This window comes from Etheostoma spectabile, chromosome 10 (genome assembly GCF_008692095.1).
Source record: "Etheostoma spectabile isolate EspeVRDwgs_2016 chromosome 10, UIUC_Espe_1.0, whole genome shotgun sequence".
NCBI classification, from domain to species: domain Eukaryota; kingdom Metazoa; phylum Chordata; class Actinopteri; order Perciformes; family Percidae; genus Etheostoma; species Etheostoma spectabile.
In genome coordinates, this window is record NC_045742.1 from 25,611,226 (window position 1) to 25,626,284 (window position 15,059).

Genomic DNA, 15,059 nt, shown 5'->3' on the forward strand with positions numbered 1-15,059 from the left:
CACACACACACACACACACACACACACACACTCGCAGCTCTCAGATGACCAGATAAGCAAGTGGCGCTGCACCAAAGCACATTCATAATAGATAAGGCAGAATGGAAGGAGGATTGCGAGCAGGGGAGCACAAGAAGGGGGCGGGGGGGCAGAAGTCTTTAAGAGCAGATACGAAGGTAAAAAGCAAGGGATGGAGGCAAGGGAGTCAGGCTAAAGGATGAAGAGTACCAGCCGGCCCCCCCTTCTCCCACTTTTGGGATTAGGGAATAGCTGTCCATTTTAGCTCTGATTCTAACACTGACCTCCCTCCTCTCTCTCCTTCCCTCCCCCCCTCCCTCTCTCACTCAGGTGACCCAGCAGATGTCAGGCATGGATGTGAGTGGTGAAGTGCCGGCGCCAGCCACTTTCAGCCAGGCAGGGGCCCCTGCGGCTGGCTGGCCCGCGGGTCCACCTGCAGCTACTGGCCAGACCCTCAGCACTCAGCTGTGGAAGTGAGGAAAAGGGGGTCCGGAAGAGGAGTGGGGGAAAACGGAGGGCAGTCATATGGCAACAAAATAACCACATTTTCTCCTGACCCACCCATCTCCGAGTAAAGAACGCGCAGCGGGGGGTAGTTTGACTGCCCTTAGCACCCCCCAAGAAAAAACCTACACACCTTCACCATGATTCCTTTAAAAAGCCAAGATGACATCACACTTGATTGAGACAGAAAAAAAAGAAAGACTGGCAGCTGTTGTTTCCCATCTTTATTCAGCTTTCCTCTTCCTTTTTGATTTCTTTTGTTGTCTGAAGAAAGAGACAAAAACAGCAGAATCAACAGTAAAAGAAAGCTGCTGGACCAATAACATCTAGTGTGTATTATAGTAATATTATATCATCACCAAAATGGATAGTTAGTGAATAGTCTTTCAATACCTACAGTAGATATGGCTATTTCATGGTTGGCTTATAATACTATTAGTGCGTTCCCTTTGTAATCTGAAGTTGGATTGCTGGAGGTCAAAGTCAAAAACACACCCCCTGACCTCGGATTTCCAAGCTCGGAACTCGGACAGCCCCACAGTACCCCGAGTTCAAAATCCAACGTGGCTTTTCTGTGCAGTTGGGACAAGTTGTTGTAACATACAGTTATTAGCCCTTCTGTCATATTTGTGTCTCTCTAAACTAGTCGAACACACAGTCCTGTCCATCTTCTATCTGTGGACATGTTGCTATGTTTTTTATGCACAAAAACAGGGTAATCCGTTGTTATCAACTGGTGTTGCTAACAATGGCCAATCTGGCTTGAGCTAACCTCAAAAGGAAAAATCCAACTTGTAAATGGAACTCATTCATCTTGGGTGTGATGTCATTCCCCGCTCCGAGTTCCGAGGTAAATGGAAGGCACTATATGTCCTCACCCCCCCTCTCTGCTGTGTATAATGTAGCCCTCCCCTCTTCCTCTCCCTCCCTCCCTCCTCTCTGTAGGGCGAGCTGAGTCTCGTAGCAGATAGTTGTCTGAACAGTACTGTATTCATGTGATTATGATGTGAACCTCCCACTTTTCAGAGCCATAAGAGACAGGTTGATGCTGATTTTGGTTTGAGTTCTCTTCATCCCCATGGGGGAAATGATCTGGAGACGAGGTTCTCCAGTTGACTTTGAGCATCACGTGGAGCTGAATAGGGTTTGACTGACATGGGTTTAAAGCTGCTTATACGGTAGTTATTTGCACTGATTCACTGAGTTATTGTCACGTAATTTGAAAATTTTTCTACGAAGAAATCTAAAAACATTCAACAGTGTATAATAGCAACCACCTGAGGGTTTTTTACCCCCAAAACGGCAGCCAGTGTACCACTGATCAGCTCTACAGTAAAGACTATATACAGCAGTGGTTCCTTTCCTTCAGGTTGGGTCAAAAGATACACATGAGGGTTTGGAACTTTATTGAATTAGGGAACAAGAAAGAAAATTCCATTTCTTGTTGAGAGAGTCTGCGGCTATATTCGTTAGAGAAGGGAAGACCACTCATTGAATGTCTCCCAACTCATAGACCCACTCCAACTGTGACAAGGGGTCACAAGAAGGGCAGGTTGATCCAGCCAACAAATAAAATCTATCTTTTATCATTTTTTCCCCCTCACAAATGCAAAAAAGACTTGAACATGACAGAACCATTCATATGGTTGTGGCTAAAAGGAATCCAAACCATGATCTTTTTCCTTAACTAGTCTTTTTCGTGCCTAAACTTAACTGCCGTAGTCGTAGCTGTATCCCTTTTTGCCTCAACCCATTGATATATCAAAATAACTGCACCAACTACAGGGCAAACTTTGTTTTAAACAATAAGGGTTAGCCCAAACAACTAAGGACTGTCAGGCACCAGATTCTCCAATTAAAAGAAATAGTTCCACATTTTGGGGAATACACTTATTTAATTTCTTCCTGAGAGTTAGATCAGAATATTGATACAAATGTTATGTGTGTCTGCTAGTAGTGCTGTAGTCAAGACCGCCTAAATCGAGACCAAGTCATCACTAAGACCAGAGACCGAGACAAGGCCGGGTCTTTGAGGTGTTGAGACCGGGTCAAGACCAAGACCAGACCAGTGCGAGTTCAACACTGCATCACACCATGACATGTGGCAAGTGTTAACTATAGTCACTCTTCAAATTGATCTGAAAGAGCTACTGTCCAATCAAAAAACACCCACAGAAAACAAAAAAAAAGTTTATGATGTTAAGAATAATAAGTATGTGATGTTAAGAATAATCAAAAGGCAGTTCAAACCCTGAGTCCTCTTTATGTGAGAAAAAATGCGATTACAAGACCGCACACTGTCTGCTAGGTGTCGAAAACGGTCAAAAGTCAAAAAAAGGTTTGCAACCACTGATGAATATACACATACTGTGGGAACACTGTCTGGCCAGTTATCAAGTATGAGATGATGAGATGAATATATCGGTCTGTTTCTCTACTGCTGCATACAACCCGCAGGACTCCCTTTAAGTCGGAGTGATTGCTGGGTGCCCCTGTGTGTCTTTAGTAGCCATGCTGTGGTGTTTTGAAGTGTTTTTAACCTCTAGTGGGCTGGGTTCAGTCGTTCCTTGTTAAGAACTGCTTCTTCCCCTGCGCTCCCTGAGGCAAAGAAATTGCGCTACTTGAATCACAGCCGTTTGCCTTTCCTGCAGTTCAAATAGCAGAGCAGGTACTGTATCTCCGGCTGTGTTGTGGTTTCGTCTCCCAGATCGCTGTCAGGGAACAGCAGAGCAGGGGCTCCAGCCCAAAATGTTCTCTTAAATGCCCAGGATCTTTGTCAGATTTTACTGCCTTTCAGAGGCTGTAGTGGGTTCTGTTTAAAGCTAGTGAAGCTTGATATAGCTATCTTATTAAACTAACACTTCAAGTTAAAGTTCCTTAAAGGCAACATTATGGCCAGGGATAAACTGGTGTGGCCATTTCTCATGGGGTCCCTTGCCCTCTCACTTCTAGATATGTAAATGAAAATGGGTTCTATTGGGACCCACTAGTCCCCCCTTTACAGAGTTCACTTTATTATAATCCCATGTAGTTTTTCCTTGGCAACTATCATTTTTTCACAAATGGTTTACATAGTTCTAGGCATTCTATTATCAAGTAGCTTAAAAAATAGTGCAAATAGCTACTGTAAGTGGGAAATCAAATCTCCCAAAAGGAGCATGTCCCCTAGGTTTGGGCTGAGTCCCAAATGTACTATATGTGGCTCTGCCCCTGCAGCAGAGATAAGTGAACTGTCAGTTCACTTCCAGCTGCAGGGTAAGATTTCTACCATCTTTTTCTTTTTAAAAATCGGACCGAAATGTTGCTCCCTTCGTGTATGATGCTATAACCGTATGTCTGCCATCCACCATCTTTATTGTGGTGTTTTGTTGTGTGCAGTACAAGAGAAGCACAGTTAGTCTGAAGCAAATAAACCTGGATGACCAATCAGAGGGCTGGATGATGAGGGAGGAACAGGATTGGACAGTATGAAAAAGGGGACCTGTATGAAAATGCTGGATGGGTCCCATCACCGCTGTCCAGTCCTTGTTTATTAGGAGTAAGGACAGAGAAGCATGAGTAAAAATGAACAAACAACGAATACGTACACACACACTCACGCACGCACACACATGTGAACAGTTACCATCACACTGCCGAGTGCCGATGCAGAGATTCATGTCCATATAAACAGGGTCCCTCTGCCATGCAATAACTGTAGCACTCTCTTAAACACATTAGTGTGAACAACACATATAAACATATTCATTAAATCTGTTGTCCTCCAGGTTTATTTCCAACGTGTTTACATTTTCTGGTGCCTAGTACAGACAAAAGTGGTTTCCGTGCATTGAAGAAAAATATCCAGGAATTTTTCTGTGTTCATGTTTGTCCAATGACTCTTTTAACTGTAATAGTACTGTTTTATCTTTTTGGAATTACATTTGATTGCTCCGTTTTTCTGTTCCAAGATTTACAAGAAGGTAATTTGAAATAAAGGCTGTTGAATCCTGGATTTAATTCTGTTTTTATTTCCCGTGTTTACATTGTACACTGTGCCCTCTGGACGTCAGTGATCAGGACAATACTGCAGTTAAAATACACTGAAGAAAAACAGTTCTTTCACATTTGAGCTGTGAAACTAAGCGGCCTGCCTGATGTGCCATTTCTGGTCTACTCAATTCATTCTTTTATATTCCTCTGCTGTCGAGTGCATTTCCTTTTGTTTTCTTTGTTGTCGGCCCACGGAGTCTACATTATTGATGGCAGCTTGGCAGGAGAAACGTCACTTGTTACTTCACCAGGCCGCTTCCAAACCTGATCACATATGCTACTTCACATACAAAACCAGAGGTTGTTCCAGTTCACTACATATGGTCAGTTCAGGGTGATGTAAGGGACATTTACATATCATTTATGCATCAATAAATTATTACCACATTAACTTTGAGACATGAATGTGATTAATTTAGACAAAGACGAGAGCTGGGACATCTAGCTGCTTCTGTCTGCTTCTAGCTTGGTTCTCTGTAGTTCAGAATACATCTTGCAACACATTTGAAGCTAATTAACACATTGCATCTAGTTTGTTTAAAAAGTGGACCAAGTGTAATCATCAAAACTACAGCCTGGCCAATACATTTCACAGGGGTGTCGCGTGTTCTTGGGAACACCAGTCTATCCGTCAGTAGCCTACCCCTGCGTAGCATGTCCAGCTCACTGTGCCGCGCCCAGCTGCTGTTCCTGAAGAATCGATACACAAAATTATCAGTTCAGCATTTCTGCTTATTTTCAGGTTAAATAAATGTGATAACGTGTGTTAATATGTGGTGGTAAACATATTCTTGAACTTCAAGAGGGCCAGGCTAGCTGGATACAGTCTTTCTGCTAAGCTAGCTTTGTGCTAACCTAGCTAGTTGCAGTCCTGCCAAGCAAGCTTCCTGCTAGCATAGATAGTTAGTCTTTCTGCTAGAGGCGCTTCACGCTAGCAGCATCCTGATATCAGCTACTTACTTAATGCAAAGCCATGACATTTGTATCAATCTTTTTATCAGCTGTAAAAACAACAGCATTGTAAGTTATACCACTGCCAAAAGATACTGTGTAGCAATTATCTGGACCAAGAGACTTGTTTTTATGCTACTTATATCTCAAACCCACAGTTAATTTGACAATGATGTATTAATGGTTAAAATGACATTGACATTGACAATGACAAGTATTCACATGGCACTTCAGCAACGTAATATTTTTTACATTTACACTTTAGTTTTTCATATCAACAAGCCATAAATGGAGGAAATGAACAGGCCAAGTCATTCCAGTTAATAAAAGGAACAGATTCAGTGTTGTCCACTTCTCACAAAGCTCGTTTGACCAACGGCCAGAAGTCTTGTATCATGCAGCTCCTCAGAGTCTGTGTCCATGGTGAACAGATTGTGTCCAGCCCATAAGGAGAGAAAGCAGGGTGCTGCCGTTAGTCCCAGCCAAGAGATGATGGGCAGACACATCAGATTCTGCTTTTGGATCCGCTGCTCGGCTCTTCCTCTCACACCTCAATGACCACAGTGTCTTTCCGATGTTTGGGCTCTTTTGCAAGATGTGGTTTCTCCGTGCGGGTGTGCCAAACCAGCACCTGAGAAAGAGGAGAAGAAAAACAAGCGTGAAGAAATAGTGCTGACAGTGGAAAGGCTGGACACTAAATAAAGAATGAAAAGGCTGTAATGCTTGGATAAATACAGCACAGATACAGTTGGATGGCAGAGCTTTACTGATACGGTGTAAGAGAAAAGAAATATGATTTTTTTTGTTTTAAAACTGCTGATATCTGGGGTTTTGGGTAAAAAAAATGTCTGAAAATGCTTTTATAAAATCACTGGACACTGAATTTGCCCCTGAAAATGGCAGGTTAAAGGATCATTTTGGTTAACTACAATTTGGGTCTCACTTTGTTGAGCACTGGCCATCTCTCCTACCAGTAATAATGAGATTGTACTTGAATATTCAAGGAAGTTCAACATGTGGAGCAATGTTGTCTCTGAGATGAGAGGGCGCGGTTCATGTTGTGACCGGCAGCAGGTGTGTGAATGTTTTTTGTGTTAAGAGTTGCTTTTTGTCATTGTTTTGCCACATACTTTCAAGACTTTCTATGTCTGTTTATGTAAGCAGTCATGGATTTATTTTATGTAGTGGCACTATGGATGCTATGGATCTATCGCGCGCAGAGTCTCCAACCTCAACCACGCGTCCCACTAAAGCAATATTCTTGGCAGTTTCTGATGCAATGGGACGATCCAATGCGAGATCCAATCTTGCATGGATGAGATTGTAAAAACTCAGCTAAAATGAGGAGACGAGGGAAAAGATTAGGCGTCCGTGTGAGATTATTAAAACGCCAGAAACTGCTGCGCATCCTGCTCCTCTCTATCATCCTCGCAAATGTTCAGTCACTCAGGAACAAGACTGACGAGTTGCAGGCAAACACTAGTTATTTACTTGAGTACAGAAATACTTGCATTAAGGCCTTCAGGGAGACATGGCTCACGTCTACAGACTCAGTAGTGGCAATCCGTCTTTTGGAGCGCCTGTCAGGCTGGACAGGGATGCGAATGCCACGGGAAAATCTCAAGGAGGCGGAGTCTGTTTAGATATAAATTAGCAGTGGTGTAATAATGTTACAATCAGGGAGACCATATGCACATCTGACATCGAACTACTGTCTGTCTCACTCCGTCCATTTTATCTCCCTGGATAATTCTCCGTTGTTTGTGACAGTTACACCCTAAAGCAAACGCACAAATGGCTGCTGACACTGTCTACAGAGTGAAACAAACAGTCCGGTCCTTCTCCCCTGATGCCCCATGCTTGGTAATGGGGGATTTAATAACTGTAAACTGAGCAAATCCCTAAATTGTTACCAGTACGTCACCTGCCCAACTAGAAAAATAAGATTCTGGACTTGTTTTACCGTTCTATAAAAGGAGCATGTAAAGCTTAGTCTAGACACCCATTAGGTCTATCTGACCACAGCACCATCCGTCTCACCCCTGTGTAGGGAGAAGGGGAAGGCAATAGAAGTCAAGGTCTGGAATGAAGATTGTGATGGTTTAGGTATTTGCTTTATTTTCTTTTTCTCCTCCTTTGGTTTTTTGGTCCTGCCTTGTCTCCTCGTGTTTGTCTTAGTTTCCTCCTAGGTCTTGTGTGGTAGTTTCTGTCTTGTGTTCCCCGTGAGTTTCTGTATTTTCTGTTTACTGTTTTATTTTGAAGTCTGGTCTCTGTCTCATCTTGTCTCTAGTTTTACTTCTTGTCTGTCTGATTGTCCTGCCCCGCCCAGATGTGTTTCACCTGATGTATCACCTGTTCCTCGTTACCTCTTATATTTAAACTCTGTGTTCCCTTTGTCTCTTGTCAGATTGTTTTGTGTCTGCATACTTCTGTGTGTGTTCCCGCTCCTATGGCCTGTGTTTTTCACTGCCTTTGCACCCTGTTTTCATCTTGCCTTTTTCCCCTGGACCTTTTTTGGGATTTTACAATTGTGGACTTTGTGTTTTTTCCTGTTGTATTTTGTGTTTGGTCGGGCTTTACTTTTGGAATAAATCCAAACTTCCTCCTGTCTGCCTGCCTCTTAGCTGCATTTTGGTCCTCATTCCCTGCACCTATCGTAACAGAAGATGTTTCTATATTACAGAGATGCTTTGATTGTACTGATGGGACTGTGTTTGAGGACTCTACCAAAGATATTGATACTGTATGCAGATATATTATATTCTGTGAGGATACTGTTATTCCTAAAAAGTATGTTAAGATGTACCCTAATAACAAGCCATGGTTACTACATATCTGAGTAATGTGTTAGACAGAAAACAAAAGGCCTTTCTTAAAGGTGATGAGACAATAAAAACGGAAGCAAGGAAAGTGGTCAGACTGCAAATTAAGAGGGCCAAGTTACAATATAAAAATAAGTTAGAGGACAATTTAGGCAGCAACGATTTGAAGGCAGCGTAGCACAGAATGAAGAAAACGGGCCAGAATAACACTGAAAACAAGTCAGTCAGTGGACCCCGTGCAGTTTGCATCTAGGGCAGGGATGGGGGTAGAATATACCTTAATCCCTTTCCTTAACTCTCTGTATAAGCACCTTGAAGGTCCTGGCACTCATGTTAGACTTTTATTCATTAATTTTTCATCAGCTTTTAATACTATCAAGCCACATATTTTAGCTTGGAAACTGCATGCCTATTTTAATCTTGATGTAAAAATGTAGATCTCAGAGGGTTAGGGTGAAGGGCTCTCTGTCAGAGCAGTGCTCCTCTTCCACAGGCTCTCCTCAGGGTTGTGTCCTGTCGCCATTTCTGTACATTCTCTACACCAATGACTGTAGAAGCCAGCTGGAAAACAGGCACATTTTGAAGTTTGCTGATGACACGGTCATCATTAGCCTGCTCCGTAAAGATGAATCAAAGATGAAACAAAAACCAAGGCTCTGGTCATTGATTTTAGGAAAGTATCCCTCCCACCATCTGATACTTTGATTAAGGGAATTGGAATTGAGTTTGTTGAACAGTACAAATATCTGGGAACCATCATCGATTTAAAAACCTGAAGTTTGATGTGAATTGTGATGCAGTCTGCAAGAAGGGACAGCAACATTTGAACTTCCTTAGGAAGTTAAACACTTAATGTAGATAGGAAAATTATGTCCTTATTTTATAAATCTTTTATTGAATCAGTTCTTACTTTTGCCAAGATTGATTGGTGCGGTAACCTGAACATCAGGGCCCAAAAAAAACTCAAGGTGAATCGGTTTCCCATAATCCCCCGTGATGGTTATCTTTGATAAGCAAGTACTTTACAAGGCCCGGTCTATATTAGACTGCCCAAACCTCCCCCTTCACTCAGAGTTTGTAATACTTCCCTCAGGTCGCTGATTTAGGCTACCTCGGTTCAAGAGCAATAGGAAAACTCCTTTGTCCCATGTGCAGTAACACGGCTTCATTTGCTCTGTAATGTATTTTTTTTTTTAAGAGATTGTGCCATTGGTAATAAATTGTGTTGTGTGTATTAGATAAAGGGAACCGTTTCTGTACTCATGTCTTTGCCTTGTCTATCTGTGTGTTGCTTGAATGTGTTTTTCTTTTTTATCTTTCACTCCTCACTGCACATCAAGTTTCCCATTTGGGATAATAAAGTGACTGGAACTGGAAGCCATCCTGTTTGTACCTAATCTGATGTATACACTCCTGCAGATCAGACCGTCCTTGCCAAGAAAACGGCTGTATAGGTTGATTGTGCCAGCAGCTCATAATCATAGACAGTTAAAGAAATTGACCAACAAATCCTGTTGTTCTGGACGGAGACCAGTGAAGGAAAATAGAAGCTCTTTTCCGGTGATGACTGAGCGTTACTGCGCAGCCTCTAACTGAGCATGACGACGTAGATGTGACGTGGGCAACCTATCTAAAAGTTGTAAGTCTTCTGGTAGCTGTGCAAGAGAATTCTTAATCATTCCCAATCAGCAGAGACGGAGAGCGTAGGTATATGTTAGGAGATAAGATAGGCACAGGCTGATTACTGCTAACTAACATGCTAGTTAACGTTAGTAATTAAATCTAAACAGCTGATGGAAGTCCAAACTGCATGTGAGCTTCTCCTGACAATACGATGATTTGTCGACTATGCAACAGTAAGTCGCGTGGTTATGGCACAATCATTAGCCTATTTTTACAAAACAATCTGTTACGGAGCCAAAATGTGAGGTACAAAGTACTGGAGCCTATAATACATTGTTGTGTTTTAAAAAAAATGAACAATGGACAAATAGGAATCTTGAAATGCTACAGATGTAAAGTTATTCGCTGTCAAAGTGGCATCGAAATGAATGGTGGTCAATGGGATGCTAACTGCAGGTGATGGCTTTGTAGTATTAAAATGGCGCCATGGGAGCTACGCTTAGAGAGGAGAGGCTACCCCCTTGCTCATAATGAGCCATATTTATGTTTGCTGTTAGGTGGCGACCTCTAGTGAAGTAGTAATTATCGGGGGAGCAAACTAAGGAGTAAGGCAGGTAGGGGTGGTGGCTAACAAACACAGGACCTTTACTCAGGAGTGTGGGGAAACGGGTTTGTGTCCCATGTGAACCAAAAGTCAGCAATCACTTTTTCAAACCCACTTTTACGGACCTTGAGGTCGTTAACACACCGGGGCGTGACAGATGTATGACACAAAAATACAAAATTATCAATATTTTGCAAAACTATTCTTACTGGCAGTGATGCAAATTTGCTTGAGTTGTGCAATAAAAGGTTTTAATATTCGCGCCAGGCCAGGTCATCTACCATGTCAGTGGGACAGTTTGAGGTCCTTCTGGGGACGCTGCTGAAGAGAGAGAGAATGAGACTGGAGATGCAGTGTGAGCAAACGGGAGGGAGAGCGGTGCGGGGGAGGGTATACTCTGAGTGAATATAATTCGCTCTGGTCAACAGTCTCAGTGTAGCCGTGTACTGGATGTAGAGTGTAGCATTCATCTAGGGCTTTTGTTTTGAAAGATAAGAACCAAAGAGTGTGGTTTGGTAAACGCTGCCTTTGTCAACGTTGAAAGGGAGATGTAATAAAGCTTGCCGTCCATGCAGCCCATGTACCGCCTCCTGTTGTTGTATTATGATTCTTTTAATAAGTAAACAACGCAACGAAAAAAACGTCCCCTATGTGCGAAGGCCTCAAGACCGTGGTTAGTGACTTCTGTGATGCAATTACATTTAATGTTTTTATTTTTATCATTCTACGTAAATCATTTCAAGCCAAACCTAGTTCTTAAAACGTGTTTAAAACGGAGGCCGGTATACGTTAACCAGAATGGTCACATGATCAAAAGTACTCACATGTTACGGTCCCGTGTTTAAAACGTCCACCATGTGGCAGTAAATAGAACGGTCACGCAACATGTTGTTTTGGTAGTCATTGGAAACCAACCTATTCTGACGTTTAGGTACAGTATGTGAGCAAATTTTCAAACAATTTCACTTTAGTTATATTTTGTTTTGCTGGTGACCTTTGGATGTACAGTTCATATGGCACTGTCGCAGTAGTGGATGTGCTTTAAACCTTAGAGAACCGAGACTCATTGTTTACACTATCCTGTTTGAATTGATCTAAAGTAAAAACTATAACAGCTGGAACATTCAATCTTTTAGAAGCCGAAAGCTAAGGCATCTGCCTTTCATGTCATCATGTTGTACGCTCACAATGACGTCATCACGTTACGTCCAGGGTACAAAATTAGCATGAGAAATTAGCATGAGAACCATATCTCAAAAACTACACACATTTTAAATAGCTCAAAAACTTATGGTGTGTTCAGGATGTTCATGTTTCTACATTTAAAAGTAGTTTGGATCAATATGTTTTTTGATTTTATTCAGTAAAATTTGATAACAAGAAGAAGAATATTTTTTAATTTTAATTTATTTATCACACAATTTTATTACTTTTATTAAATAGTATGGTTTATTAACTTAGATGGTCTTTTAGTTTAGGTTGTACTGATCTTAGAAGTATGAAGAAGTGGTGGCCCAGAGGTTTGACTGGTTGTACTGGGAAGCTTCCAGGTATGAATGTGTAACTGGGTGAATTTTATAGGTTGTCGTTGCAAATGAGAAGTTGTTCTCAAATGACTTACCTGGAAAACTAAAGGTTAAAAAAATAAAAAAGATAAGCGAACAGACCAATGTAGCCACTTTCGGACCAATTCTATTGCAGAGTTCAAAGAGTTAACATCATTATTGGCCCAACAGTCATGCGGTCAGGGCCATAAGCAGTGCTGTCTCATTTAATATTGCTTAATTGCATCAGAGATGACTTGTACTGACTACTGTTTGGTGTTAAAAGGCCACTTTTAAAGCTACAGCGTAGTGGTATTTCCCTGGTTGGAAAGACTATTTGAAATAAAGGCTCCATTCCTTGATGATGCTCTGATGAAATATCTGTCAAATGAAAGACCCAGCTGTATTCTTTGTAACGCAGATTGCATTGTATCGTCTTGCTGTTGAATGTGAAGCTCACCAGTGTGCCAGGGAGGGTTTCCATACACAGGAAACAAGTCTGACACCTCCTGAAATGGATCATGTCAAAAGCAGCACGCAGCTGTTTGTCTTCGGTTTACAGCCAATTTCACAGCAATATAGGGGTGCGAAAGACTGTAGTGGATGCAAAGATTGATATTTATAGTTTCTGGAGAGGAACCCATTTCATTTCTAAGAGATTCAAGTGAGGTTATTTGGACTAAAAATGTTTTTTCTTTGTAAAATATTTTTTAGCCGATGGCTAATGAGCCTATAATTCACATGTGTGTGACATTTCTGCGTCCAAAGCGACACACAGACTCACAGGGGCATGATTTATTGCTGGCTGCCACTGTTTCTGGGCTTCTTCAGGTGGAACATGTCACTTCCTGCACACTGTGTGCTGCTAATTGGCCCGCTTTGCATATCTAACGAGGCTAATACAGCCACCACTTCACCACATCACTCCAGAGCCATGAGGAAAATAGGACAGAAGGTGTATGTGCATGTGTGTGTGTGTGTGTGTGATGCAGAAAGAGTACCATCCCTGTTCCCCTGGACCCACACTTCTATTTCTATTTCTCCCAGTTTCAGGGTTTCTGGTTTTACCAAGTCAAATTTAACACTTTTAAAGACCATTATGAATTAAATTTAAGACCTACTGTGTATCACACCATCAAAAAAGAAAAGGAAATGGAGAGGCATAAAATGAATTTCATGTTGCATAAAAGCTTCAAATACGATGTTGGTAACTGACTCAAACAAAGCCCTAGCCTATGGTACCATGCGGAAGAGATTTGCGCCAATAATACGAAAGCTGATTGGCTGCAATATAAGTTGCATGTTGGTCTCATTTTTTGTCATAATACAGCGAATTACATTTGGGCTCGCAAAAGAAAGAACTACAATACCACGAAATAAAAAAACAAAAAAAACAACTTTCTAAGTGTTAGAATGAGCCTTAGAGGTAGGGTTACATAGACGTAGGAAAATTAAGACCTGTTTAAAACTGATTAAGACCTAGAAAAAACCTGAAAGACTTTTTAAGACCTAAAGTTGTGAATTTGAAAATATTGGACTTTTTTTTTAGAGTTTGCTCTTTAGAGTTTGCTCTTTAGAGTTTGCTCTTATTCGTCTCCTCCACTTTTTCTTTTATGGCTTTGCTCTTGTTTTTTCCTCTCTGTTCTCTCTGTCTCTGGCCGTCGTTCTCTCCATCCCCAAGGCAACATGAGACAAAAGGCTTTACCAGGTTAGAGTATTTTTTGCCTTAATAGCATCCAGACCAGACAGGCTTGTTTCTCCCCATAAGGAGGAGAAGCAGAACAAGGACGAAAAACTAAAATTCAAGAAATTGAATTAAAAAACCATTGTGACGAAAAGAGAGCTGAGCCAGAAGGCAAAGCTCTCCATCTACCGGTCAGTGTTCCTTTCTACCCTCACTTATGGTCATGAAGGCTGGGTCATGACCAAAAGAACGAGAAATGGGTTTCCTCAGGAGGGGGGCTGGCGTCTCCCTCAGAGATAGGGTGAGAAGTTCAGTCATCCGAGAGGAGCTCGGAGTAGAGCCGCTGCTCCTTCGCGTCAAAAGGAGCCAGTTGAGGTGGGCATCTGTAAGGATTCCTCCTGGGGGCCTCCCTAGGGAGGTGTTCCAAGCACATCCAGCTGGAAGGAGGCCTCGGGGAAGACCCAGGTGGAGGGATTATAACTCCAACCTGGCCTGGGAACACCTCGGGATCCTCCAGTCGGAGCTGGTTGATGTGGCTTGGGAAAGGGAAGTTTGGGGTCCCCTGCTGGAGCTGCTGGCCCAGCGACCCAATACCGGATAAGCGGATGAAGATGATGGATGGAATTAAGAAGAAGAGAAAAATTTAAAATAATGACAAAACACACACAAAACCTGCATTCTACAGAAAAATGCAACTACCGTGGTTTGTCTTTTGGCTGTACCCAGCTCTAGTCTGACACAAAGGAAAGGTTGAAATTGTCTATGTAATTAGAAAGACGTCCCCATGTTTTATAGAACCTGTGGGTAAAGCCCTTGATGGTGTGCCCTTTTTTTTAATTTTCATAAAAGAAAAGATGTGTTTAATCAGGGAACTGAATAAAGGGGCATTTGAAGACTTTCACCTCAGAAAATGAAACGTGTGATAAATGCAATGCCTTGTGTGAAGAGAGGGGTACTGTAGGAGGGAGAACACTGAACAAAACAGTATAAGGAGAGGTAGAAATTGTCAGTTCCAAGACATCTGAAAGGACAGAACCAGAGTGTGTGTGCCAAGGATCCAGGTGATGAGTGACACCACCAACTCAGCATCTGGGAAAAACCAATAAGATACATCTTTGATGACTACACTCAAATTTCAGTTTATTGCAACTTGGGTCTTATTTTTGTAGCGAAGGAGCAGCGGCTCTACTCCAAGCTCCTCTCGGATGACTGAACTTCTCACCCTATCTCTAAGGGCGACCCCCCTCCTGAGGAAACCCATTTCTCGTTCTTTTGGT

General features: G+C 42.0%; 2 protein-coding genes and 1 long non-coding RNA gene across 7 annotated transcripts in view; 2 read left to right on the top strand and 1 right to left on the bottom strand.

The window, feature by feature from the left end:
- The window catches only part of LOC116696462 (stromal membrane-associated protein 1), a 226,517-nt gene extending 222,155 nt beyond the window's left edge, over positions 1–4,362 (top strand). For all 4 annotated transcript variants that reach the window (XM_032527493.1, XM_032527489.1, XM_032527492.1 and 1 more), the window contains one exon: positions 349–4,362. In XM_032527493.1, the coding sequence (XP_032383384.1) occupies positions 349–495 (147 nt within the window). In that variant the 3' untranslated portion in view covers positions 496–4,362. The remainder of the gene's footprint in view (positions 1–348) is intronic.
- The window catches only part of b3gat2 (beta-1,3-glucuronyltransferase 2 (glucuronosyltransferase S)), a 134,068-nt gene continuing 123,283 nt past the window's right edge, over positions 4,275–15,059 (bottom strand). The window contains exons 4-5 of one of the 2 annotated variants that reach the window (XR_004333734.1): positions 10,764–10,875; positions 6,040–6,136 (exon numbers count right to left, since the gene is read on the bottom strand). Coding sequence is in view for 1 of the 2 variants with exons in the window: in XM_032527496.1 (XP_032383387.1) it covers positions 6,050–6,136 (87 nt within the window). In the remaining variant the exon portion in view is untranslated. Of the gene's footprint in view, positions 6,137–10,763; positions 10,876–15,059 lie in introns of both variants that reach the window. The other variant, XM_032527496.1, reaches the window with a different exon arrangement.
- LOC116696481 (uncharacterized) overlaps positions 10,977–15,059 on the top strand; it is a 9,800-nt gene continuing 5,717 nt past the window's right edge. The window contains exons 1-2 of the long non-coding RNA XR_004333744.1: positions 10,977–10,987; positions 12,016–12,018. This is a non-coding gene — a long non-coding RNA (uncharacterized LOC116696481). The remainder of the gene's footprint in view (positions 10,988–12,015; positions 12,019–15,059) is intronic.